Below are 27,994 nucleotides of genomic sequence, written 5' to 3'. Positions count from 1 at the left end.
AGTCTAGGTATACCACATCCACCGCTTCTCCCTTATCCAAAAGACTCGTTATCGTATCAAAGAAAGCGATCAGATTGGTTTGACACGATTTGTTCTTTACAAATCCATGCTGGCTATTCCCTATCACCGTACCACCTTCCAAGTGTTTGCAGATGATTTCTTTAATTACTGTTCCCGTGCGATGGAACGGTGGCGACTCCCAGACCAGGATTAGGTGGGCCTGGCCCAGTTTCCGATGGCTTCATTCCAGGCAGCGTGCGCGCTTGCAGAACCACACCTGTGTGCACAGTTAAACCCACAAACTTCTCCATTAACGCACAATCAGGTTAAAAAAGGCAAATGATCTTTCCCCAAGAACGCGTGTGGCTTCAGCACGATCTCGCATTCCTGTGTTCACAGATCACAGCGCACTTACAGTCTGGCCTACAGCCGGAGCCAACGGTCCATCCCAAACAAAATCCAAGCCTTTGATGACTGCGGTATTTACCTTGTGCAATCGCTACTTTCAAGGGCACTCACCTCAACCAGGAGGCTGCCGGCCTCTCTGCAGCCATACGCTTTGCTTTTCGCTGGGAGTAACAAACCTCCACAGCTTAGCAGAGCCACGGGCTGGGTCTGTTACTTCTTCAACCTTGCTACAAATCATCCCAGCAATGACCAGGGTTCCAGGACCAGCCCTAACGCAAGGTTGGGCTGGCTCCCTGTGGAAGAATTACAGAAGCTCAAACCCCCTATGGCCAACTGCTTCCTTTCCCCCAGAGCTGAGCAGAATGTGAAGCTGAGCCCCAGATTTAAAGAGGTGGGGAGGTGAAATTATAAAACGCCATCCTTGGCATGCTTAGGGATTTTACATTTTCCCCTGCTCCCTTCAGCACATTTTAAAATCCCTGCATTGCAGCCAAGCGGGGGTGCTAAGATCCCTCTGGACCCTTAACCAAAATGGATGCACAGCAGGTGTTTGTTAAAAGGCTAGTTTACTAAGGATCAGTTGAATCAGTTGCAGCCCCAGCTCACGTGGTATCACGATCCCTCTGGTCCTCCAGCAAGAACAGGAGAGACAAACGCTGCTATTTCAAGCACAAACACAGGCAGAAAGGACTTTTAAACAAGAGTTTCAAGCCTTTACACAGCAGGGGTGGGAGGGAAAGACCTTTTTCCTCTGCAGGTCACCTCAAACAATACGACTACAGAACAAAGTCAGCAGAGCGGCAAAGGGAAGTGAGGGGCACAAGCAGCAGAGATCTGAATGGGATGGGGAGTTGCTGAGGCAGAGACACAAGATGATGCCAGTGGTAGCGAATGCAGTGGAGGTGTTTGCATCAACAGGAGTCATTTGTTCTCAAACAGGCAGAAAGGTGGCCAGTGGCAACTGAGCACAGAGGGGGAAGGCAGAACGTGAAGCTGACGCTGGCATAAACTGAAGCACGTCTCTGGAGCAGTTTTTATAGCCAGGTGCCCCCATTTACTGAGCAGGTGCAGGGTCTGACCAAGGAGTAGAATGCGGAGCTGGACTCTCCGCAAAAGCGAAGGTGGCGGAAAGGTTTGAGAATGGGAGCGACGTGCCATGACTGCTATGGACGTTCAGTCCTAGTCTTTCCCAGCACAATGAAACCTCCATTATTTCAGATCTCTCATCCATGGGTGTGGGCATATTAAGTCCCTAAAGTAGTGGGTGAAATATGGGGACCTATACAGGGGAAATTCTGCAGCCTCTTGCTGCTTAGGCCATCAGCCAGCTGCATTATTTATAACACTTAGGGCAGGGATTAGGTCTAAAGCCCTGAACACACCAGCACCTCTGCAGACCACATGCAGGAAACCAAGCCACAGCATCGTGCACAGGCTCTGGTCTGGAGATGTGGCGAGAGGGAAGGAAGCTGCAAGAGCTGGGACAGGCCAGCCAAAGAGAGAAGAAAGATTGGTGTAGCCAAAGCAGTGATACACACAGACAATGCTGCAGAAGTGGCAATATGCAGTGTCTAACCACACAGATGACCCCACACTTACACAGATATGAGCAGAGGGTCTTGCCTACTCTAGGAAATAGCACCAATTGGATCCACTGTGCCTGTGCTGATCATGATTTAGCTTCAAGTGCGGATGAGGACATACCACAGTCAGCCCCAGTTCACCTAGAAGCTGCTGTTTCCTAGTGTAGACGAGGCCAAGAAGCAAGATGGAGAAGAGATAGAGCTCAATTCTACCCAGTGTCTCCAATCTCACATTGTCCAAATGAAAGTATTCTCTGCCCGCACAGGAGGCTACTGAAGTAACATAGGCTTATAACATCAGATGTTGCATCTGTGCCTAGACCCCAACCTGCAGGTCAGCTTTTAAAGGGACATCCAGTAATAGATGCATTTTCCAAAGGGAGGTCACCGCCCCATTATAGATGAATTCCAGCATCAGTAAATATTAGATTGTATCTACCTAAAACTGCAATAGTAGTTATAATTTGAGACATTCCCCCTGCAATGTTAAAAGCAAAGAATAGGTGCTGCACTCCATGCCAGCAGTTACAGCATCTCAATGATTGGAGAGTGACCTCTGAACAGCTTTGGGCTCCTGAGAATTGCATCAATGGCAAGTTCTTCGATTGACTTTTTCATTTGGTTGTGCACTACAGGCAGTTTTATTTTCAGCTAATATAAAAATATTTTAACTTGCTGGCTGGCAAAGCAATCTACTGTCATGTATTTTGATTAACTTTACAGTGGCAACCTGTGGAACTCATTGCCAGGGGATGTTGTGAAGGCCAAAAGTATAACTGGGTTCAAAAAAGAATTAGATAAGTTCCTGGAGGATAAAGTCCATCAATGACTATTAGCCGAGAGGGTCACAGATGCAATCCCATGCTCTGGGTGTCCCTAAACCTCCAACTGCCAGAAACTGGGAGTGGACGACAGGAGATGGATCACTCGATAGTTGCTCTATTCTGTTCATTCCTCCTGAAGTGTTTGGCATTGGTCACTGTCAGAAGACAGGTTACTGGGCTAGATGGACCATTGTTCTGAGCCAGTATGGACATTCTCATTGCCGTAGCCCATTCAGGACGCAAGTCCATAAACTGAGCAAGGTACAGTTTATGGAAGTACTTATTCTTGCTGCAGCATCCCACTTGCACTGTTTCTTAGTGATGACAAACCACAGATCATTCCAATACAACCAGTAGATCATTCCTAGTCTCAGTTGCTGAGTGATAACACCACACATTTGGAGCCACAGGGAATGTAAACAGTTTTATTGAGACAGATTTACATCTGACATACATTATAAAAATCTGTTTACACTCTACAGAAAAACCTAGAGGATTAGCATTCATGGGAACAGACACCTTGGGTGTGCAATCTGTTTTTCACCAGCTTTACATTTGCTTTTGACAACACACAGCAGAAGTGGGAACATGCTGAGATTAAACAGACGTGCATCGCAGAGCACTGAATATGGCCAAACTTCTCCTGATGCTGAACATATGAACTAGGTTTTACTTTACTGGTGAAAGAATTTTAGTGTTTATAAAGTGTCTGCACCAGTCATTAGTGCTGACAGCAGCTGTGCAAACTTCCGCCACATAGCTCTGTAAATGCATCTCAATTGTGACTTTGAACAGCCCACTTCAAAGTCCTGAGCCTCACACACAGACACCCAACTGTGTGAAGACCACATGGAGATTTTGTGATGGGACGAATGGAGGTCAGGAGAAAATGGAATTAATTTTAAAAGTGAGATTGAAAAGCAGCTTGGGTCACCAGAAATGTGAGAGTAAGGCCTTCCTGTACTGAGCCCGATCGCTGCTGCGTTACCTGGCCTTCATCCCCTCCAGACTCCTTTGCTAGGCGTAAGTTATGTTTATTAGAGTAGGATTCTTCCTGGCTTTATCCCAAAAGCATAAAGCACATCCAAGGGTCAGAACATCCATACTTCAGGGGTGAACACTGAAGGCACGAATATCATACAAATCTCATATACAATGCTTGATTATGATTTGATTCATTGTCTCAAGTTATATCAAAAGCATGTTATTTGTAGAGAGTTACATGAAATAATAGGAGTACACATACTTAACCCTTGAAACAAACCAATGGAAAGAAAAAGAGGCCCAAGTTCATTACAGTTAAGGGGCCAGAAGAGCCTGGCATTAGTGTTCATAGGACAACAGAGTGAAGGAAATGACCTATGTTTGCAAACACAGTGATTGCTTTAGACTAATTTCAACCCTCTCCCCACTAGGCCCCACACACGAGAAGTGCAAGTGACCCACTAAGCTGTGCAAAATGGCACTCCAAGGAAGAGTCACCAGTAAGGTAGAGAAGTCAGCTCTTGGCAATCACTTATCTCTGGCTCTCTAACAGCAGTTCTCCCTGGTTAAAGAAAAAAGCACAAGGAAATACCTCAGGATACAACAAAGTAAGTGGTTTGCCTTCTGAGGTAAAAAAAATCCCTGGTAAAATAGGCAGCATATGGTTAAAAATTCACAAGAAGGTAAGAACACTGCTGCAAAGATTTCTACTAATACTGCTGTTTAACCACTGCACAGGAGCAGAACACACAAAGGTTAATTTCCATCTTCAGCGTCTTTATTCTCTGCTTTGCTGTAGCCTTGTTTTCTTAATTTTCCTCTTTTGGCGCATTTCATCTTGAGGTTCCTAAAGTGACAACCTAGCCCCAGTTTGCTTCTGTTTTGGCAGGTAAAGGCACTTCAATGATGTATGATTTGCAGAAGTCTAATGGTTGAAATACAAAGGGAGCCCCTCCCATTTCCATCCCCATGCCCCATGGAGCAAGCTGCACTCACCCACTTTGTTCCTTGCCTTAAGGGACCAATTTAGGATCAGGTCACATTTCCTGGTTGATTTCCCTGTATAACATACACAGGGTCACATGACATCAGTTTCTTGCCTCATCTAGTAGGGTCACATGGCTTTGATTAAGTATTTACAGGGAAGCCAGATGGATTCAAAAGAATGTAATGAACAAGTAACTCGCATTTACAGAGACCCTGCGGCAAACACAAAACTCAGACTGAGGATTTTAGCAGCATGTGCAAGACAGCCCCATCTCCCACACATTTCTGGGTGGAAAGCTCCAGATCACACTTACTGGATTAGTTCAAATTACTGGAGCGCCGAGAACAGCAAAGGCCTCACAAAGGAATGCACTGGAGAAGAGCAAGCACAGGTTTGTCTTGCTGCCGCCATACACCATGGTGCCCTATTTTGAAGAGGTTTCCAAAGCAGGAATGGCCAAAAGGCAGTGTTCAGTCACACATAATCGCCAAGTTCTACCGTGCAGCCCAGATAGACAGCTCCCAGCATGCAATGCTCTGGACTTCACGGGACAAGATATAGCATTGCATTTTGGGAGAATGTCTTTTGTACTGAAGATGACTGCAAAGTGCTCACTTGTGACAAATGGTGTGTTGCCCTTGGGCTCTGAACGAGCTGCCTCTGTCGCCCTCAGGCTGAATTTACATGGCCCAGTCTAAACAAACATCATATAGCTTTGTTGCTTGGCCTTATTGTTCCGTGGCTTGTAAAAAATTCTGTCACTATGTCTATACAGTAAGGGGGAGAGAGCAAGGTGGGGCACTGGGGAAGGAACTAACATTGCTCTGCAGCTAACTTTTCAGGATATGCATTCTTCATTTCACACAGAACCCAAACAAATACAAAAATAAACAGAACTTGTTAGACATAAAACAAAGTGTAAATCTAAAAACCACAAGTGTTCTCATTACAGAGTCACTTTTCAGAACACCATGTCCCCATCCCTTTGGGAAAGGGAAAGAGGACAGGACAGGATTTTTCACTTTATAGCCTGAAATAATAGTCTCAGTAGCGAAAACGTTTCTCATGTTAATCCAGAAACTGTAAAAAATAAATTACTTTTAAGAAACAGGTTTCTCTGTACATGTCTTAAAACTCATCGTGTCGTACTAAGGCTTCTCCGAAGTCTGTGGCCTGGCTCCCCACAAACAAGTCATACTTGTCAACTATCTCCTCTTTGGTGAGTTTCCCATCCTAAAATTAGAAAGAATGTTTGTCAAGTTTATTATGGTGGTGGCACCAGCCAAGCATTCAGACCCCATTGTGCTAGGCTGTCATAGACAGTTAAGGGTTAATTCCTCTTTTACCTCGAAAGGGTTAAGGAGCTCACATAACCTAGCTGACACCTGACCAGAAGGACCAATAAGAAAAGATATTTTCAAAAAGGGAAGAGGAAAAGTCTTTGGTCTGTTCTGTGGGTTCTTTTGCCGAAATCAGAGATCCAGAAAACAAACATCTAACCCTTGTTTAAATTAGTGAGTATTTAGATAAGAATGTGGCAGAGTTCTTTATTTTTCTTTGTCATTTATTTTGCAAACAGAGGGAGAATCAAATTGGGTTTTTGTGTAATTTCAAGGTTTTGCCCAGAGGGAAATCCCCTGTGTTTTGAATCTGTTGTCTGTGAGATCATCTTGTTTCCAATCTCAGAGGTATTCCCCATCCTTTCTTTTTAATTCAAAGTCTTCTTTTAAGAACCTGATTGATTTTTCCTTGTTTTAAGAGCTAAGGATTTTGGATCTGGGCTCACCAGGAATTGGTGGGGGGAATTTTCTTGAGCCTACCCAGGTAAAAGGGTATAGAGACTTGGGGGAGGGAAATTAGTCAAATCCTGCCAGGAAAGAGGAGATAAGGATTGGGGAAAATTGGGGGAAGGCAGAGTTCCCAAATGGCTCTCTCTTAATTGTTTCTTTAAAACATTTGGTGGTGGCAGTGACTGTTTTGCCTAAGCTGATAAAAATAAGCTTAGGGGTTATTCATGCAGGTCCCCACACCTGTACCCTAAAATTCAGAGGGTGGGGGGGGACACCTTGACATAGGCACTGGACAAACACAGCAGAGGAGACTGTCCCCAGAACAGACCAGACAAACACAGGGTTGGGGGACGGGTGGAACACACAAACAGAGTGAACAACGTGATGGTAGTAAATGTCACAGTAGTGCCACAGGTTGTGTACTGTGCGTTTTTTGGGTGGGATTTCCTTACGGGGGGATCAGCTGAATGGGAAGGGAAGGGAAGGAGGTAAGAGGGACTGGTGTTCAGTGAAGCTGGAGTAAGCGGGGAGAGAGGAGGTCTGGATCAAGCAGCCAATTACTGCAGGGCAGAGTGTCCAGACACAACTGTGGAGAGTTCTCCGAATGGCTGAAGGCCCAGCATTCCTGGTCTGCTCCTACAGGTGAAGTCTCTGGCTGACTCCTCTCTCAACATTCCCCCAAGGCCACATGACAGGGAGCAGGCACCACTTGGGCCCTAGTTTCCCCAGAGCATGTGTACACGTCTTCCCCACACAGTTCTGTGAGCTCAGATTCACAGCAGCCGCCACGTCATACTCCCATCATCTTAGTTAAATGGAGACAATTGTAGAGACCACTGCATGCTTTCACCCTAGGCATTTTGGGGTGGGTGGGGTGAAGAGAAGGGCTGATGCCTTGTTCTCCAACGTGGCAGAGATGTGGCTGCCTCTCCAGGCAAGGAAAGGGGAAGCTAATCAGATTGCTCAATAAGAGCACTTTTCAAACTTTTTAAATGTCAGTGCTAGCTCCAGGAAAAAAGGGCTGTTAAGTTTACTGAGGTAAGCCCCAAAATCGCTACTGAAAGGGAGAGCATCAGTGGAGCTGCTCACAGTAACTCAGGCTTCTTGCCAAAACTACGAAGTGATCCTCAGAGACAATTCTGAAGTGGCTTTCAAAGCCTCCATCCTGCACAGGACAAGACACTGAAGGGGACCAAGCGCCTCTCACCTTGTTCTGATCAGACTCGTAGACAAGGTGCCGCGCTTCTGCCTCAGCATGGTCGTAGTCCGAGGGGAGGATCCAATCTTTTGTCTCCTCCTTATCCATCTTCCCATCTCTATTCTTGTCTCTAAACTCCACAAACTGCTCCCGCTCGGTCTTCACCCACTCTGGCTCATCAGCATCGCCGTCATGACTGTACATATCCCCTGAACAAGAACACAAGACAGCTGCTGATGCAAGAACACCCCCTCATCTCTTTGTTCCACTTGGGACTGTGCAAGCAAATCATAAAGCAAGCTGGTTACACCTAAGTTAAGTAGAGAAATTGCAGCAGTCACCCTCAGCTTCAATACAGACACATAGCCAGATCCCCACACGCAGTACTACAGCCTTCTTAAAGCATTTGCTGCAGGGTGCAGCCCTCTATTACACAGGACAGTGACCACAGGCCACATCACAGATCTGGGGGGCTGCAGATTTTCCACCCATGAGTTAATGTCCAAGTGGCCACCTAGCTTGGATTTCATTACTTTAGTAAGATTAGCCCAGACATTTAGGTTTAAAAAGGTTACTTTAAATATGTGTAGAAAAATGTGCAGAGGGTCTATATTGGCATATATTTTAGAGTCAGATGCATTTATCATCACACTTGTTCAATGCCAAAGCTTTCCATTAAAAAAAAAAAAAAAAAGCTAAAATGACAGCTGCTCTGCTACTTACTACTGCCACGAGAAGCGGCAGCACTGTTTTGCAATTGGCAGGCCCCCATCATATATCAGAGAGCAGCCTATGGATTTAGAGCAGACGTTCCCGTCTGCCTAGGGTTCTGGGATCATACTTGCATTTTGTCCAGTTACATGTGTCATTTTGGTTATGCAGTTAATTTGGAATTACATAGCAAAGATTGACAAGGGAAAAAAAAATATCAAACTCAGCTTCACAGTTAGGGAGCAAAGAGGGACCCATTAGAAAAACTCCAGAGAGTAGACAAGGAAGAAGAGATTAAAGAGCACGGCTGCTTTGGCACAAAGACTAGTCACAAGAGGCTGCAATGTAATTTCTTTTGGAAGTATCTTTTTACAGTACACTGATGCGAAATGAACACATCAGACTCGGAGAATAATGAAGTTGAGCAAGTTGCTTACCTATGTATTCTTCCAAGTCAATGACACCATCTCTATTCTTGTCAATATCTTCCATTGTTTCCTATTTAAAAAAGGACTAGGTTAGCCTCAAAGTTCATGGACAAAATAGGTCTTTTTATGGCTCTCTACCACTTAGACAGGAAAACATGAGACAGAAAATGTATTTACTAGTTAATTGAGTTATTGCTGTATTATTAGACTCAAAGAGTTCAATCACTATATCTGTTTAGCTTAACAAACAGAACATTAAGGGGTGACTTGCTCACAGTCTGTACATACCTACATGGGGAACAAATATTCAATAAAGAGTTCTTTAATCTAGCAGACAAAAGTATAACACGATCCCATGGCTGGAAGTTGAAGCTGCACAAATTCAGACTGGAAATAAGGTGTATATTTGTAATGGTGTAATCAACAATTGGAACAATTTACCAAGGGCCATGGTGGATTCTCCATCACTGACTATTTTAAAATCAAGGTTGGATGTTTTCTAAAAGATATGATCTAGGAATTATTTTGGGACAGTTCTGTGGCCTTGTAATACACGGGGTCAGTCTAGATGATCACAATGGTCCCTTCTGGTCTTGGAATCTGTGAATCTGTTGTCTCCTCACATCTACTTTGATGGAGGTGAGTACCATGCCTGGGTCACCACTCTAAGAGTAAGGATCTCACAGAGTTTCACAAGACCTCAACCTCTTTCTATTCACATTATTAAGGAAGCGTCAGTTGTGACTTCATACTGTAAAGGCTATACCCAGGCTTCCATTAGAAGCCGCCTTTTAAACTTCCCTCTAGCTTTTGAAAGGAAAAGTGGTAGCTTTAAAATCTGTGTGATAATTTATTCCAGTTGAGAACTCGAGTTTTTGCTTTTACTGCAAGTAAATATATTTTAAGATTTAAGAATTTAAAAGAGCACATCTTTTTGAGATATGTGTATGTATTCAAGTTTTTTGCACCCTATTACTGAAAGAAATGCACAATTTTTTGTGTGTTGTTAATTACTGTAAAAACTGAAATGCTATGATTTTTGGTAACTACGCCTATTTGCAGGGAGGGATAGCTCAGTGGTTTGAGCACTGGCCTGCTAAACCCAGGGTTGTGAGTTCAACCCTTGAGAGGGCCACTTAGGCAGGGGGCCGGACTCAATGACCTTCCGAGGTCCCTTCCAGTCGTAGGAGATGGGGTATCTCAAATTATTCATGACTTTTCAGAGCTGAAGTTTTGTTACAGTGTATGACACTTGAGGGAACTAGAATCTAGCTATACTCCCATACTAGTCAAGTTTAGTTTTATTAACTGTAACAGAGGTATGGTTTGATTTAGGGTAAGATTTGCTTACTGCAGCAAGAGAAAGTGTTTTGCTTAGACAGATTATGTTCAGTTTAATGCCTTCTCATCTCTGTGCAGCCAAGCACATAAATACTAATTTTGGTGCCAAACATGAGCGCCAGGAAAAAAAACCCTCCATGAATTATGCAGTATCAAATAGTGAACTAAACTGAATGCTATCTAAGGGTACGTCTACACTACCCATCGGATCGGCGAGGAGCGATCGCTCTATCAGGGATCGATTTATCGCATCTACACTACACGCGATAAATCAATCCCCGATTGCTCTCCCGTCGACTGCTGAACTCCAGCAGTGCAAGAGGCAGCAAAGTCAATGGGGGAGACACGGCTGTTGATCCAGCGCCGCGAGGACGCAAGACAATTTTAATTCTATCTAAGATAAGTTGACTTCAGCTACGCTATTCTCGTAGCTAAAGCTGTGTATCTTAGATCGTCCCCCCGCCCCCCCAGTATAGACCAGGCCTAAGTACAGTAACTCCTCACTTAAAGTCATCCCAGCTAACATTGTTTCATTGCTGATCAATTAGAGAACATACTTATTTCAAGTTGCCCAATGCTCCCTTATAACATTATTTGGCAGCTGCCTGCTCTGTCCACTGCTTACAGAAAAAGCAGCTCGTTGGAGTTAGCCGGTGGGGGCTTGGAAGCAGGGTGGACTGGCAGCCCCCCATCAGCTCCCCGCTCCCCTATGCGGCAGCCGCCCAGCAGGCTATCAACTGCGGGCAGTTCAGCTGTCCCTCCCCCCACTGCCATGTGCTGCTCCTGCTCTCTGCCTTGGAGCGGCTCCCACTCTGCAGTACAGAGGACAGGGCAACAGGGGTGCTAATGTCAGGGTGTTCCCTCCCCCTCCCCCTGCTCCTGTACCATATCTTCACAGAGCAGCAGGGGGACATGAGAGGAGCTTGTTGGCAGCAGCTGCTGTCTCAGCTTACTGAGCTACTTAAAAAAGGAATGTACTTAGAGTGGGGTCAGCGTACTTAAAGGAGCAATGCCTCTCTCTCGCTCTCTCTCACGGTGTCTCTCTCTGTCTCTGCCACGGTGTCTCCCCTCCCTCCATTCCTACTGCCTTGTAGAGTGGGAGGCTACATTAACAACGTGTTAACCCTTGAAGGCTCAGCCGAGTGCTAGTTCATCATTTAGCAGTGAGGCATTCCCTGGGAAATATTTCACCCTCTTACTCCACCACCTCAACCAAGCTTCACAATCATCACTGCCACGTACAGTATTCAATTGTTTAAAACTCATAGAGCATGTGTGTGTATCTATAAATAAATAAATAAAAAAAGTCTTTTGTCTGGCGAAAAAAATTCCCTAGAACCTAACCCCCCCATTTACATTAATTTTTATGGGGAAACTGGAAGTAGCATTTTTCAGGAACATAACTGCAACGTTAGGCGAGGAGTTACTATACATACTTTATTTCTAGAAAGGTTAGCTGACACACTTGTACTTCAGAAAACAGCAATTGCTAAATGGAAAAAAACTCTCCAAAAGCAGCTACCAAATGCAGCTGCGTATGGAAGGTCTGCCCTGGTGCACAGCAGAAGAGGACAGACTGACAAAGGAGTTTAAACATGCTTTGGAAGTGAAACATAATTCTGCCCCCTTCAACAACTAGCCAAGTGAAAAGAAGCCACTCAGCATGTGACTAGAAGCATCTTTTCTTCTCTTAGTTCCTGCAACGCCCAACAATGTTTTGCCCTGATGTCCCATCAGGGCATTCATCAGGTTTGCAACACTATCCATCACAGAATTGGTTGCTGCCTGGAACTGCTGCTTATGAGGAGGAGGGTTCAGGCAAGATTTTTTAAAAAAATTTGGAATACTGTATAAAAACTTCAAAACTTTAGGATAAAAAAGTGAAACCTTACAAAAAGCTGTGCCCACCAGTAAGTAAACCTTACACATGATTCCCCCTCACCCAACAGGCCAACTATATGCTCCTGTGAGATCACTGGTAAGTGGGAGGTGCCAGACTCTTACTAGCCTGAATAGCAAGTACAAAAACTCTATCATCTCAATCTGCTTTCTAAATGGCACCCACCTGTACTACTATATCTTTCATGTAGTCATATTCTTCTGGATGCAGAAAGGCAGTGAATTCTTCCTTGGTAGCAATCAAGTCTCCATCCTTGTCAGCCATTTTGAACCTTCGTTCATCCCTCATCATCATCTGTTTGTAGTTGAACCCATCATCAGGGTCTGGGTCATCTGGGCAGACACAGACAGTTATACCCATTTTAGACTCCAAAGCTCATCCACAAAACAACTGCACCAGTACTGCATGTCAGATTTTCCTTTTCTTGTTGACTAGGGAAACATCACAATGTGTGTGTCAGGAGAGCCCAAATCTTGCACATCCAAGGGTCACAGTGAAAATTCATTAGGACTCCAGAGATTGCACCTATTTTGCATGAAGTGGAAAAGGTCTCCACTGGTTCTACATTTTAACAGAAGGGCATCTTGAAGAGAGAAGTGTCAACATGAAATGCTCCCAAGCTTATCTCAGCTGAGGACACTAAGATAAACATTGATTCTGACAGCTGTAATCTCATTGGGCTTCGTGGTCTCTGTGTTAAAGGTAAGAGAGACTGTGGGCTAGATTTGGCTACTCCTGGAGTAGAATATGTAATGGGATAATGCTCTCCCGCTGAAGTGCAACACGCATTTTCAAAGCAAGAGCAACACTGCTGACTGTCCAAATCTAGAAACTTATATGCTCCCCAAAACTATCTGAGAGCCTGTTAAGGTGATTAAATTGAAGCAGATTTCAGTAATTTCAAATAAAAATTATATATCTATTTATAGGACCCATGTTTGTAGCAAGGTATTTTTAATTAACAGTGAATACTTGAGGACAAAGTACATTTAACAACTAAAATAGTAATAACATACAGGTGCCCCTTTATAAGCAGAGTAATAATCATATCCTGGGCTACCAAAAGCCCAGTCAGAATTTATTTAGTCCAGAATGTGGTTACCATCTTGTGAATATGAAACACTAAATTAAATAGAGTCACTTTAAAATTCCCAACATTAAGCAAATATTAAAAATAAAACAGTAAAAAGCTTTTTGATCTGGTGAATACATGTTCAGTTGTGACAGCTTGGGGCTATATTATTGTCCATTTATCTGCTAAAGCAAAACCACTCTCTCTCTGTGGGTAAGTTAGCACCCAAGCTATACAGTAGGCTGGTTCACACTCCTTTGCTACAACTGCTGCCAATGGCACCTTGAATTCAAGTTGTGAGGTCACCGGTCTCACGTTCATTTTTACATGGAGCAGATGTATAAGGAATAAATCCCTTTTCAGTGTAATTTAAAAGACAAGGATAACTGCTTAGAGAAACACATCCGTAATAACCATGTGAATTAACTAAGGGTAAATTAAAGGAAGCTAACTTTTTTTTTCCTGTGTCCTTATGTCAGGCTAGACTAAACTAAGTGCTTTAGTAAAATACCTGCATATGTGGCAGAAAAATTCTTATGCTTGTTTACAAAAGATTAAGACTCTCCAAAAAATTGGTATTAAAGAGCTATGAACCAAGCCAAGACTTAGCCCTGATCTACACTACAAGTTTAGGTTGAATTTAGCAGTGTTAGATCGATTTAACCCTGCACCCATCCACACGATGGAGCCATTTTTGCGGAATTAATGGAGTCTTAAAATCAACTTCTGTACTGCTCCCCGACGAGGGGATTAGCGCTGAAATTGACATCGCTGGGTCGAATTTGGGGGTAGTGTCGACGCGATTTGACGGTATTGGCCTCCTGGAGCTATCCTAGAGTGCTCCATTGTGATCGCTCTGGACAGCGCTCTCAACTCAGATGCATTGGCCAGGTAGACAAGAAAAGCCTCGCAAACTTTTGAATTTTATTTCCTGTTTGGCCAGCATGGCAAGCTGATCAGCACAGGTAACCATGCAGAGCTCATCAGCAGAGGTGACCATGGAGTCCCAAATCGCAAAAGAGCTCCAGAATGGACTGAACAGGAGGTACTGGATCTGATCGCTGTATGGGGAGACGAATCCAAAAGACGTTCCAAAAGACGAAATGCCAAAATATTTGAAAAAAATCTCAAAGGGCATGAAGGACAGAGGCTATAACAGGGACCCGCAGCAGTGCCGTGTGAAACTTAAGGAGCTCAGGCAAGCCTACGAAAAAACCAAAGAGGCAAACGGTCGCTCTGGGTCAGACCCCCAGACACGCTGCTTCTATCATGAGCTGCATGCAATTCTAGGGGGTGCCCCTACAACTACCCCACCCCTGTACATGGACTCCTGCAAGGGAGTCTAACGCAAAAGGGATGAGGATTTTGGGGATGAGGAAGATGAGGAGGAGGAGGTTGAAGATAGTGCACAGCAGGCAAGCATAGAAACCATTCTCCCCAACACTCTGGAGACATTACACTCCAACCCGGGCTACCGGACCTTGAAGGCGGAGAAGGCACCTATGGTGAGTGTACCTTTGTAAATATAATAAATGGTTTAAAAGCAAGCGAGTTTAATGATTAATTTGCCTTGAAGATTTGGGATGTATTCACGGCCAGTAAAGCTACTGGAATGCCATCAAGCAACATCAGTTCTTTATCTCTCTGTGTTATCCTCAGGAGAGTGATATCATTCATGATCACCCGGTTGAAACAAGGGAATTTTATTGAGGGGACATTCAGAGATGGCCGTTCCTGCCGGGCTGTTTGCCTGTGGCTGAAAAGAAACCATCCCCGCTGTTAGCCACGCAGTGGGGGGAGAGGTGAAGTGATCATCCGAGAGAACTGGGTGTGAGGGGGGGTTTAGTTAGGTTTGTGCTGCATGTTAACCCGAAAACCGCAGCACCTCCTTTTAAATGGCCAACCCATTTTAAATGGTCAACACACAACTCTCCCTTTTTTTCCTCCCGTAGCTGCAAATGTTTCAATGCTCCCCCTATCATCTCCGTCCCAGAGGCTAGTGCAGATAAGGAGGCGAAAAAAAATGCACTCACGAATAAATGTTCTCTGAGCTCATGCAATCCTCCCACAGAATGAGCCAAGGAGAATGTGTGGAGGCAGACAATGTCAGAGTCCAGGAAAACACAAAATGAAGGCAAGGACAAGAGGGATGCGTGAGAGAACAGATGGCTGGAGCAAGAGGAACGGTGGTGGCAGCGTGATGAGAGGAGGCAGGATGCAATGCCGAGGCTACTGGAGGATCAAACTGATATGCTCTGGCGTATGGTTGAGGCGCAGGAAAGGCAGCAAGAGCACAGACCGCCACTGCAGCTCCTGTGTAACCAATTTCCCTCCTCCCCAAGTTCCATATCCGTCTCACCCTGATGCCCAAGAACGTGGAGGAAGGGAATGGGGAGGGTCCCCCTCCGGGCACCCAACCACTCCATCCCAGAGGACTGCCCAAGCAACAGAAGGCTGGCATTCAATAAGTTTTGAAGTCCAGTATGGCCTTGTCCTTCCCTCTTCCACCACCCCTCCTGGGCTACCTTGGCATAAAGGGGTAGGCTGGGTCCCCAAGGATAACTTTAGGTATTTCAACATCCCCAACAGTTATTTTCTGGTCTTAAAAGTAAGTCCCTTGCTGCAGCCATTCAGACAGACCCCAGTTCCTGAAGATGCAAGTGTCATGTACCTTTCCCAGCCATCCCATGTTGATGTTGGTGAAACGTCCCTTGTGACCCACCAACGCTTGCAGCACCATTGAAATGTACCCCTTGTGGTTTATGTACTGGCTGCCTTGATGCTCCGGTGCCAAGATAGAGATATGGGTTCCATCTATCGCCCCACCACAGTTAGTGGATGACTTTGCTGCAATGGGATTCCCTATGACCTGCATATTTCCCAGAGTCACTCTCCTTGATAGCAGCAGCTCAGTGACTGCGTTGGCTACTTGGATCACAGTAGCCCCCACAGTAGATCTTCCCACTCCAAATTGATTCCCAACTGACCGGTAGCTGTCTGGGGTTGCAATCTTCCAGAGGGCTATTGCCACTCACTTGTGAACTGTGAGGGCTGATCTCATCTTGGTATTCTGGCACTTCAGGGCAGGGAAAAGCAAGTCACAAACTTCCATGAACGTACCCTTACGCATGTGAAAGTTTTGCAGCCACTGGGAATCATTCCAGACCTGCAACACTATGTGGTCCCATCAGTCTGTGCTTGTTTCCCAGGCCCAGAATCAGCGTTCCACGGCATGAACCTGCCCCATTATCACTATGATGTCCAAATTGCCAGGGCTCATGCTTTGAGAGAAGTCTGTGTCCATGTCCTCATCACTCGTCACCATGCTGCCATCGCCTCCTCACCTGCTTTTGCAGGTTCTGGTGCTGCATATACTGCAGGATAATGTGCGAGGTGTTTACAGTGCTCATAACTGCCGCGGTGATCTGAGCGGGCTCCATGTTTGCCGTGGTATAGTGTCTGCAGGACAGCAGAGTGGCAGTGGAAGCGTGACGATGGTTTGCAGTCCTACTGCACCATCTGCTGCCAGCAGCACCCAGGACACAACAGCAGCGGCTGAGCTCAGCAGGCTTCATGCTTGCCATGGTATGGCGTCTGCATGGAAAGAAGGTGCAAAACGATTATCTGCCGTTACTCTCATGGAGGGAGAGGCGACTGACAACATGTACCCAAAACCACCAGTGACAATGTTTTTGCCTCATCAGGCAGTGGGAGCTCAACCCAGAATTCCAATGGGTGGCAGAGACTGCGGGAACTGTGGGACAGCTACCCACAGTGCAACGCTCTGAGAGTCGACCCTAGCCTTGGTACTGTGGACGCACTCCGCCAACTTAATGTGCTTAATGGGGACACACACAATCGACTGTATAAAATTACTTTCTAAAAAACTGACTTCCATAAATTCGACCTAATTTCATAGTGTAGATATACCCTTAGTGATTTGCAGTTAATGGCTTCAACTGCACAGCTCGATAGAACTTCACAGAGCAAGACCACAACGGAAACAGATGTAGAAAGCGTTCAAGGTACTCACTAAAATTCAGGTTAATGAGTAGCACTGTTAACACTGTAGCAGCAGCAGCATCCAGGGTTGCTCTTTAGTACTTCATCTGGCCAGCTCAAGAGCACTTACATCTAATACCTCCGGCTCACCACAGCATGGAGTACTTGACGGTATATATGGGAAAATTCAGAAAGCTGCTCTTGGGGCTTAAAGAACCACAGAAGGAAGAGAATACCGATCCAGAGTATTAAAAAAAAGAATCACTGTTTATGAGCAACATACCAGCAAGGCCAGGTGCCAGGTTCTGAAGCCTGCATATGAAGTTGGTGCCATTTAGAGCCAATATTAAACTTAAGCAAAGAATATAATGGCTTTGTTCTTTAAAGAGGACATCAGATCATAATCTAAGCAAATCTTCCACAGAGAGCTATGCCTGCTTATTGTATTGTGCACAGCTTGGGTCCACAAATTCCTCTTGCATTCTGGTGAGGTATGCTAAAGCATGGGGGTACTCAAGAGGCTTACACACACTATTCAAATGCAGCAATGAAGTGACCAGCATGGTCTTCGAGCTTACTAACACGTGGTTCCATTCAGATCACAAAAATCTAATTTTAAAAATACTACATACAACAGCCAAAAAGAGCTGCAGTGAAACAGGATGGTATCTCCACTCCTGCACTATGGAAGATGTATGTTCTCCATCAGGTAAAGGGATCTGTCAGCTTCCTAGCTGGGCATCAAACATTTGAGGGGCATTTCCAAATATGTTCATGCCAGAGAAAGGGAAAACAGCTTTTCACAACATACATGAAGATCTTTCACCAGAAATGTATTATGGCAAAGTATTTACTTTTTAACAGAAATGGAAAGCCAAGCCATTACACATACATGGCTTTGTCAGGGACTGATCAGCATTGTCGTTATGAAAGGAAGACCAGAGTAGTTTCAATATATTAACTATTTAGTAGAGAAATATATCTGTACTTATAAATTGTATATAACCAAGTGAGCAAAAGGTGGTGCAAGCACATTCTGAAGGTTTTAATCAGCATTAGCCCAGGGGACTGGTGAGTCATATGCCCATCCCAAATTTCTGGGATTGAGATCTTTATGGCATACCACCCACTCAGATGGTATGCGCCATATATGTTACAAAAAAACCTTGAAATATTTTAGTATATTACTTTTTCATTAGGACATTTTAAAAATATACCTGAAGAGACAGGTGTTCGATCCAACTGCATGGGTTTCAGAGAAAGCCATAAAACCCCTCAAGATTACCCAGATAGTTTTTCTACACTTAACATTGTCTAATTGTAGAGATCAGATAGCTTGGGATGTCCCAGGGCTAGAAACAAGTGCTGTGGATCCCATCAGAAATCTGGTATTTTCCCTTTCTAGTTCATGGGATAAGACTTGTTTCTAGTTCTACAGGGTCATGGAATCTTTGTTCTTAACCAGTCATTGCCAGTCTTGAATTTTAACAGGTTATTTAAAGGGGAGGAAGGAGAGCCCCAGATCTCAGAGCTGTCTAACACTGCTTAGCAGAGTAAAGTGATAGAAACAGTCCTGGAGGGACATGGATTAGCCAGAAGAGAGCAGACAAGATGCAGCATACATTTTGAAAGCATGTAATAAATTTCTTATGCAGACCCACAAATAGTCACACTGCTCTGCAAAATTTATTCCATCATACCACACCTGTACGCAATCAGGTTACAAGTCCCTTTGCTAGTCTTCGTTCTCCCTCACCCTTACACAAAATAGCTCCTCTCCCACCAGCTCCCCCCCTTCAAAAGTCTCCACAGCTACTGCCAGTCTCTGCTTCTTGTACCAGATCTAGGCCCTGTCACAGGGGCATGGCTAAAAAAAGGGCGGGCCCTCACTGGAAGTGGAGGTGGAGCGGACAGGATAAGACATTTTATTTTTTCATCCTAAGGTTAAGAAAAGACAGTTGATGTCATTATTCAAGAGCTTCAAATTCCAGAAGCGTAGCTGTTGTTAAAAGCCAAGTGAACCACACTTTGTACAAACAGAGACAACATACTGTACCTTGCTACAGCATGGCTGCGTGTCCACAGCCACATAGATATTTCTGCAGATGTTGAAGACCACCAGTGGATAACTATTTCTAGGGAAAAGCTTTGGAGCTCCAAGTGGGATATCAGAAGCAATGGAAAGTTAAACTAAATATTAAACAAAGGGTTTTCCCAGGAGCCTTGAATAAAACTGTCAAGATTACTGCTCAGATTGAATTTTAAATTAGATTTTAAAATTAAAATGAATCAATAAAGCAGAGTTACAAAGCCATATCTTCATACAAACTTCAGCTTTTAAGATTTTTCTGCATGCTTGCCAATTTCCCATGGACCTCTTACTAATATGAAGGAAAAGATTGTTCCCGGTTGAAAGAGCTCTCCATGCTCTGTATTACACAACACTTCTGCTTTATTGATTAGAGACTACGGTGTCCGCAGGTTTGACATCTCGCCCCTTACCCAGGTAAGTGCCATATGTCACGTTTCTGTACTCATCCCAGGAGATTAATCCATCTTGATTCATGTCAAACTCCTGCCACTGGCGTTCGACATTGTCATACACGTACTTCTTCTGGGCCTTCTTAATCCAGGCTTTCAGCTCCCCCTCCGTCACAAACCCATCCTTATCCGTGTCTATTTTATCTACAATCATTCTACAAGACAAAACAGCAAGTTTCAAGGTGCCAGCTCCACAAAGCTTTTACCTCAAGAATAAAGACCTACCTAAGATGTAGCCGTAGGTGGCATTTTTATACTCTTCCCAGGAAATGAGGCCGTCCTCATTGAGGTCGTGCCCCTTCCACTGGCGCTCTACATCCTCGTAAATCCAGCGTTTTTGTGCAAATTTAATCCAGTCTCTGAGCTCCTCCACAGTTACAAACCCGTCCTTGTCTTCATCTATTTTACTTACAATCTTTCTGTAGAAAATGCAGAGAAATGCAGGAAAAAAGTTAAGGGAAATAAGCACATTTTAATAGGCGGCACACTGCACCTTTAGGCAAGAGTGAACAAGTCAATTCCAAACTGTAACCCGGCAAGCTACCAAACACTGCTTTCCAGCTGGTGTCATTCTATACGCTTTTGCCAGTCACACAATTTTAGAAAGTGATTTACCAGACTGATGTAGCGAACACTTGATTCAAAATGGATGGTGCACAGTTCAGCCTCAGTATGTCATATGCTACTGGAATACTGACTTGTTCATTCCTAAGATGTTCAGTTTTTGTATTCTTCATGAAGTGTATGTCTTCTACTACTGAGGCATCCATCATTAGTCTAGAACAAACCTGGCTGCACATTTCAGCAAAATTATAATTTGCAAAGCTGTTAAGCAACGACTTGTGTGTAACTGAAACAAAATGAAAAGACTCCACTGCCGAAGAAATACAAAAACCACTATACCCAGTCCTAAGCTCATTTACATGCTCAAGCAAACCATGTAATAAAGATCCTACAGCCACAGAATGATGAAAAACTACCACACAGCGGTCACTGATCAGCACATTTGAGTGTGATGTTCACCACTCTATAAAGGAAGAAATTAAAGATGTGTGGTTTATAAAACATGGTTTGAGACCGCAGACTTTTTTCAATGACAGCTGTGAAGAAAAGCCATTGAAGGAACGCAAATATACATTCACAAATGTGTGTATTTCCCCTAGATGGAATTTGAAGATTAATGTCTGTACAGCACTTTGCTGTGTAAGTGCAAATACACCTCAACCCCAATATAACCTGACTCGATATAACACAAATTTCGATATAACGTAGTAAAGGAGCACTCTGCGGGGCAGGGCTGCTTTATTGCATTATATCCAGCAGCAGGGCTTGGGTGGAGATTTAAAGGGGCTGGGGTGCCCTGCAGCAGCCAAAGCTCGGGGCTCTTTAAATCACCGCTGGAGCCCTGCTGCCGCTACCCCAGGGCTCTGGCAGCAGGGCTCAGATGGTGCTTTAAAGGGCTCGGGGCTCCGGGGAGCCTCGGGCCCTTTAAATCACCGTCGGAGCCCTGCCACCACTACCCTGATATAACACTTTCACCTATAATGCGGTAAGATTTTTTGGCTCCCGAGGACTGTATTATACAGGGGGTAGAGGTGTACATTAATTACAGTGTTATTAATGCAAAGAGAAGTTATGATAACAGAGCAAGAGTTAAATTTGGAGTGGTTCAATATGATCAGAATCCCTTCCCCTTTCCACCCCTCCAAGATAAGCTCTAACCTTCTGAGCAGTATCCATTCTCAACAGCATGTACATAGCTGATGAACCATTTGTTATTAATATTATTCACCAGAATTATAAATCAAATGAAAAATTTCCCCACCTTCCTGCCATTGTCCCAAGCAGTGGCACCTAACTATTTTTTAACAAAGCCAAGATACAGCACATTCTTCTTGAGAAGAGAGCTTTGTTTTCAAAACCTCCCTTGGAATCCATGCAGTTGTGTCTTTTATTACTGCTTCACTTGCAACTAGTTGTACTAGAATTTAAGATAGTGCTTTTAAAACTAAGTTATTTATTGCAGAACTTCTTGTGTTTTAAAAACAGAAAGTCTGATGGCAGAAGAAGCACGGTTTAGAACAAAATATGGGGCTTTTCTATTTCCAGGACTGCCCAAAAATCAGTGTTTTACTTTAATAAAGGACACCTGTTTAACAAAAATGTAACAAAGTATAGTTTAAGCTAGCCACTTTTAATGTATGAAATTTAAATGTCATTACTTCAAAGCTACTATAATATTTGAGCATAATAATACCTCCAGCAAGACATTGTAACTGTCTGCGGGAGGGGACGATACACATGATGACTGAACTCCATTATAACATTTCTATTCTTTCATGCAGACAGACGTGTCCAGACAGCATGTCACAGTCCTAAACGTTCTCAGCCATTTCATTTATAAACATCACATCAACTCCACTCTCTACAGGTGTAATCAGTATCAGCGGTCTAGAAAGTATATAGATAACAGGCTCATAAACACTGACAAAGCTGTGAAGAACTATGAGACACAAACTCAAGTTGCAGTGGGGGAGGTTTAGGTTGGATATCAGGAAACACTATTTCACCAGGAGGGTGGTGAAGCACTGGAATGGGTTACCTAGGGAGGTGGTGGAATCTCCTTCCTTAGAGGTTTTTAAGGTCATGCTTGACAAAGACCTGTCTGGGATGATTTAGCTGGGGATTGGTCCTGCTTTGAGCAGGGGGTTGGACTAAATGACCTCCTGAGGTCCCTTCCAACCCTGATATTCTATGATTCTGTGATAACACTTTCCAATGATATGCAACACGTTGCAAGCGACTGACTTCCCCTCCCCAAAGAAGCATAATTGGATAAACATACTAGTGTTTTATGAACAATATGTGGATTCAGAGTCAATATAAAACATACTAGTAGATTTGCTCAGTCGCTGGTCTAAAACTAGCAATGCTGCATCCATTGTTTAACCTCATAAGTCATACAATACTCAGCACATCATCTACTATATTCCTTCTGGAAATTATGAACATTAGCCTTCATAACCTTTTGGCCAGAGGGAATATTAAGGGCCTCATTCAGCTCCCAGTGAGAGACTTTCCACCTACTTTAATGGAAGTAAAACTAACTTACCAGAATACCTTTGTACCAGTGACTCATTTTTGTAGATGAAGCTGTCGAACAGCTTTCAGTGCAATATATCCAAGCGGTGGTGGGACTCTGCTCTAAACTTTGGAGCATCTAACTGTCAGGTTTGTGCCATTTGGTTGGTTCCTAGAATTCCAGCAATATTGGTCCAGCCTAGAATAATTTTTAATCCTCCTGTCAGAGGCACTCAGCCTTAAGGAATCTAAGAATGAAGTCACTGAATGGAGTTGCAGAGAGCTGTAAAATAGCAGCTGCATAATGCCCTGAAGTTCTACTTGCCTAAAGATGTTGCATCATCACTCAGGGCTAGTGGTTTGCGATATGATATGCCAAGTCACAGTATTGTCAGGACAAAAGGTAAAAAGCATGGTTTTACAGAAAAAGCCACACATCTGATAAGGCTTTGCGTAAAGTTGGTTCCATTATTTGATACCACATCCAGCCACCTATGGGCAAGACTCCCAAATCAGAAGTCATGGATATTTTAAAAACATGAGTCATGGAACTCATCATAGCCACAAGAAAAATGCAGCTTCATCACATATTGATGCACAATGCAATGCATCACAGCACAATTAAGACATGATGCTTCAGTTACACCTCTACCTCGATATAATGCTGTCCTCGGGAGCCAAAAAATCTTACTGTGTTATAGGTGAAACTGTGTTATATCGAACTTGCTTTGAAACACCGGAGTGCGCAGCCCCTTCCCCTCCCCGAGTGCTGCTTTACCGCATTATATCCAAATTTGTGTTATATTAGGTCGCATTATATCGGGGTAGAGGTCTATTTTGTGATTCCTTACAACTCTGATATACATTCCTTTCTTTCCCACCTCTAATGCCCAGCCTGCTGGGAAGGACAGACCTCACCAGGATCCCATTTCCTCAGCACTCCCCTCATTGCCTCATGTCTGGCAGCTTATGGAATGCTCCCTGAGTCAACACTCCATTCACTTTCAGCTCAGGCAGAGCACAAGGACCTGTTCCAAATACATCCGAGGAGTCCATAAGAACAGCATGTTAGACCGCATGTGGCTCTAATCAAAGGTTGAGCTCCAGTTCAGTTGACAATGTGAAGATCAACAGAAAAACAGTGACTTCAGGGAACAGCCAAAAGCAGTGCTGTAAAAGCTCTGGAGCAAGAACCGTCTCAACTCCGAAGGCTGTGCTCTTTCAACAGCAGACACACAAACATGCCAGCCACAAGAATCAGCTTTAGTAGTGTGTTACAACTGACCAAGCACAATACCAGTTCAGATTCAAAAAGAGTAATGAAAGTGCCTTTCACATGTAAAACAAAGAAAAATGGCAGGTTAGAGGGAGGGGTGGGTTTGAATACCCATTCTGACATTTTAAAGGAGCAAAATTTTACCCTAGTCCCCACTCTTCCCATTGCCAGCTTTTTCCAGCCAATAACTTAGCAGAACTGCAAAATTAAAAATGCAAAGCAATGATGAAACCTAAACGTTAGAAAAGCAAAGCAACCTGAAAAGAGGATCTCTTGCATATCTCTACATTCTGTAACCAGTTTTCTGAGCTGCACATCTCTCTTGCACATGCTCATGCACTAGAAGAGAACCTCCTGATCTTTCCCACTAGAACATTTTCTTCACAAAAGCAATAAAAACAAGCTTGTTTAATTTTACAACTGACAGCCCAACAAAAGCTTGTTACACAAGCATGAAGAGCAACTTGCATTCTGAAAAAATTCATTCATTCATTGCCTCAGCAGCACTGGGAGCCAAGCACTTTGGAAGTTATGAAAAAAATGTTGGTTGGCACAGTGAACACCCAGGTGTGATTTCCACGGCAGTCTTTTGCTCCTTAAGCTGAGTGTGCCACAGAGAGGAAACATTAATTCCAGGTAGCAGGCAATCATTTTCCTATGTCAAGCAATTACAACCCCTTATTCCTCCTTCAATAACCTTCTAATCTAGTCTTCTTCAGCCTGAAAGAGTATGATTGTAACAAGCACTTGAGGTTGTGGGTGTATATTTTCAAGTTAGGAAAAACTTACTCCATGGACATAACGGTCCATTTTTAAGAAAACACACCTTCACCTGAAGCATATGATATTAGTGTCAGGGACAGAAAACTAGACTAAAATGGATCACTGAATGCAGTGTAATTGTAGCTGTGTCAGTCCCAGGAAATTAGAGAGAAGTTGGTCCAACAACAGATATGACCTCATCCACCTTGTCTCTCTAAATGAACCATTGGCTGATACAATATGACAATGCCTATGTTCCTACCATCAGGATTCCTTTAGGAACTTGGAGGAACTGAGACGGAGAATAGAAGAAAAATATAGTGAAGGTGACATATCGTCACCTCAGTAATGTCTCCAAAACCAGTTGTCCTGCATTTGCTTTTGTTTGTGTCACTTAGAAGCACTTTGGGGCAGGAGCCCTGTCTTGTCTGTTTACAGAGCACCTTCTTACATTTATGATGCAAGAATTGTGCATGAGAATTAAAAAGTGAAATTGATTGGCCTAATTTAATTGCCATTCTGAGGGGAAAAAACAGGAAGTAAAAACTAAATTGCAAAAAACAGTTTATGTTGTAATAATTTTAGTGTTAATACCATAAAAAGACATTTAAGTAAGTTTTACAGTTTTTAACTTGATATAGTCCCTAAAATAAAGCAGAAAAATTTTATATTAGAGTATCTGGCAAGTTAGGAAGGCTGTGTGTGGAGCTGTTGTAGGTGGGGCACTCACAAGAGCTACTTCAGCAAGAGCTTTTAGTGCTGGGTAGGCTTATGCTTCAAAGTGTAAAGCCAAATATAAATCACAGTGGTGACAGGTGCAGCTATGTGGCAGTTGGACAGAGGGGAATGCCCTGCTATGCTGGAGAGCAAAAGACTGCTGTGCCTCAGCTCTTACTGTATCCTTCTCAAGGTCATACCCTGGCATTATCAATGGGAGCCAATTAGATTGAAAATAGGAAGACAAAAGTTAATTAAAAAGCATGCTATTTTCATTAGCTTGTGCCAATGGGCGTGTTTTTTTGTGCTGCAGTTGCCTCTTAGGTGGGAATTAATATGGCTAGAGAGCGCAGCTGCTGCCAGGGGGTTTCAGTTCTTCCTTACGATAGGAGCCAAGCTTTGTTCAAATAACGACAGCTTGCCAGCACCCAGTTACCTTAAACTGTATGGAGTGGAGTAAACAGCAAAGCTATTTATTTTGATTTAGACATTGTACCAATCTGTAGCTCATTAGACTCTTGGATATTATAAGCCCAGCATCCGTGTTCCCTCCAATTCTTCCCCACACGTGCGTGGAATCAATTTTGTTATGTAAACCAATACGGAGGTGATGCACGTGACACATCACCTCCATACTGGGGCACATAACAAAATTCATGTGGCAGGGTGGGCCCAAGGGGTTCGGAATGTGGGAGGGGGCTCAGGACTGGGGCACAGGGTTGGGGTACAGGCAGGTGAGGACTCCGGCTGGGGGTGTGAATTCTGGGGTGGGACCAGGGATGAGGGCTGGGACAGATGGTTGCAGTGCGAGGGGGGTGAGGGCTCTGGCTGGGGTGTGGGCTCTGGGGTAGGGCCAGGGATGAAGGGTTTGGGGTACAGGCTGCGCCGGGGAGGGAGGACTCCCCCCAGTTCCCTCTCCCTGCAGCAGCACCTGGGGGGAAAAGGGGCAGGCATCTCTCCCTGCTGCAGCAGCTCTGGGGCTGGAGCCACGGGACAGATGCCTCTCCTCCAGCTGTAGCAAGTCTGGGCTGGGGGACCAGGGGAGGGGTGCCTCTCCCCACTGGCTGCGGCAAGTCCGGGGCTGGGCTGGGTTGGAAGCCGGGGATGGGGCACCTCTCCCGCCAGCCACAGCAGGTCCAGGGCAGGGCTGGGGAGAGGCATCTTAACAGGCTACTGCATGGCCACGTAACTTAGAGGGAACTTAGCCCAGCATGCAATGTTATAACTGGATATGAGAGGCAAGACCATATTGCACGATGAGACCTCTAAAGAAACAGCTCCATATTAAAGATGAGAAGTGCTGCAGACAACCTATGACTTCACAAGGCTACATTTGATTTGTGAGTCACATTTGAAGCACTACTGACTTCTGAACCCCATTTATAGTTTTAAATTTAGAACATTTGTACCAGTCATCTAGTATAGAAGAAATATCAATATACTTGAGTTTTAGGATTACACTTCAAAGAATGGGAAAACTATTTTGCAAAATTCCAGATGAGTAAAAGTGTGAGGTAGTTCTTCTGACACGAAGTAAAAAGCTAGTTAATTTCCTTACCCAAGTCTCTCCTTGCTCTCCTCTGGTGTCAGCTGGTCAAAGGTTTTGGCCTCATCTGCACCAAGGAAAGCATCATGGTCGTACTCAAAGTTCTGTGCATCATCATGGACTTTGTCACTGAGTTGCGGGTCATGGTGAACACGGTCCTTCTTGTCCGTGGGTTTGGTCAGGACACAGATGGCACAAAGGGATAGGTACACAAGAAACTGCTGAATGGTCATGACGATTCAAGATGAACCTTTGGGATATTAACAGATAAATCATTTAGGTGTTTACTTAAAATATATGGAGATATATACCTATCTCATAGAATTCAAAGGGACTCTGAAAGGTCATTAAGTCCAGCCCCCTGCCTCCACTAGCAGGACCAAGTACTGATTTTGCCCCAGATCCCTAGGTAGCCCCCTCAAGGATTGAACTCACAACCTTGGGTTTAGCAGGCCAACGCTCAAACCACTGAGCTATCCCTCCCCCCTTGCTTCTCCCAAGATACTCATTCAGATTCAATATTCTGTGTCAATAATGAAGGCTGGATGAATCCAGACACCTGGAATTTCTGCCCAACTTTTTATTTTGTTCTGCCTTACTCACACACAGATTACAAGCAGCCACTGCACTTCAATAGGGCCCCCTCTGAGGCTATCCACACCCCGCAGACCTGCCTTCAGCAAGGCTCTTCCAAGACCTTTGTTGTCAAGTCCACAACTAGTGTCTTCATATGGTTTAAAAAATACAACTGAATCTGTTTAAAGTTATGGGAGTTTGAAACTTGCATACTGAACATGCACTATTTTTTGCTGTGTTTCCAGGTGCACACAAGTATGTTATGC

The 27,994-nt window shown here is 44.2% G+C and overlaps 1 protein-coding gene across 2 annotated transcripts in view; it reads right to left on the bottom strand.

The window, feature by feature from the left end:
- Positions 1-3,226: 3,226 nt before the first annotated feature.
- Positions 3,227-27,994, bottom strand: part of CALU (calumenin) — a 37,710-nt gene continuing 12,942 nt past the window's right edge. Inside the window, exons 2-7 of one of the 2 annotated variants that reach the window (XM_032802177.2) lie at positions 27,165-27,402; positions 19,996-20,189; positions 12,321-12,487; positions 8,924-8,984; positions 7,785-7,984; positions 3,227-6,020 (exon numbers count right to left, since the gene is read on the bottom strand). In XM_032802177.2, the coding sequence (XP_032658068.1) occupies positions 5,916-6,020; positions 7,785-7,984; positions 8,924-8,984; positions 12,321-12,487; positions 19,996-20,189; positions 27,165-27,385 (948 nt within the window). In that variant the 5' untranslated portion in view covers positions 27,386-27,402 and the 3' untranslated portion in view covers positions 3,227-5,915. Of the gene's footprint in view, positions 6,021-7,784; positions 7,985-8,923; positions 8,985-12,320; positions 12,488-19,731; positions 19,926-19,995; positions 20,190-27,164; positions 27,403-27,994 lie in introns of both variants that reach the window. The other variant, XM_032802178.2, reaches the window with a different exon arrangement.

The sequence above is a fragment of the Chelonoidis abingdonii genome, chromosome 1, assembly GCF_003597395.2.
Source record: "Chelonoidis abingdonii isolate Lonesome George chromosome 1, CheloAbing_2.0, whole genome shotgun sequence".
Taxonomy (NCBI): domain Eukaryota; kingdom Metazoa; phylum Chordata; order Testudines; family Testudinidae; genus Chelonoidis; species Chelonoidis abingdonii.
Note: the sequence above shows the minus strand (reverse complement) of the source record. Positions and strands in the feature narration are given on the sequence as shown.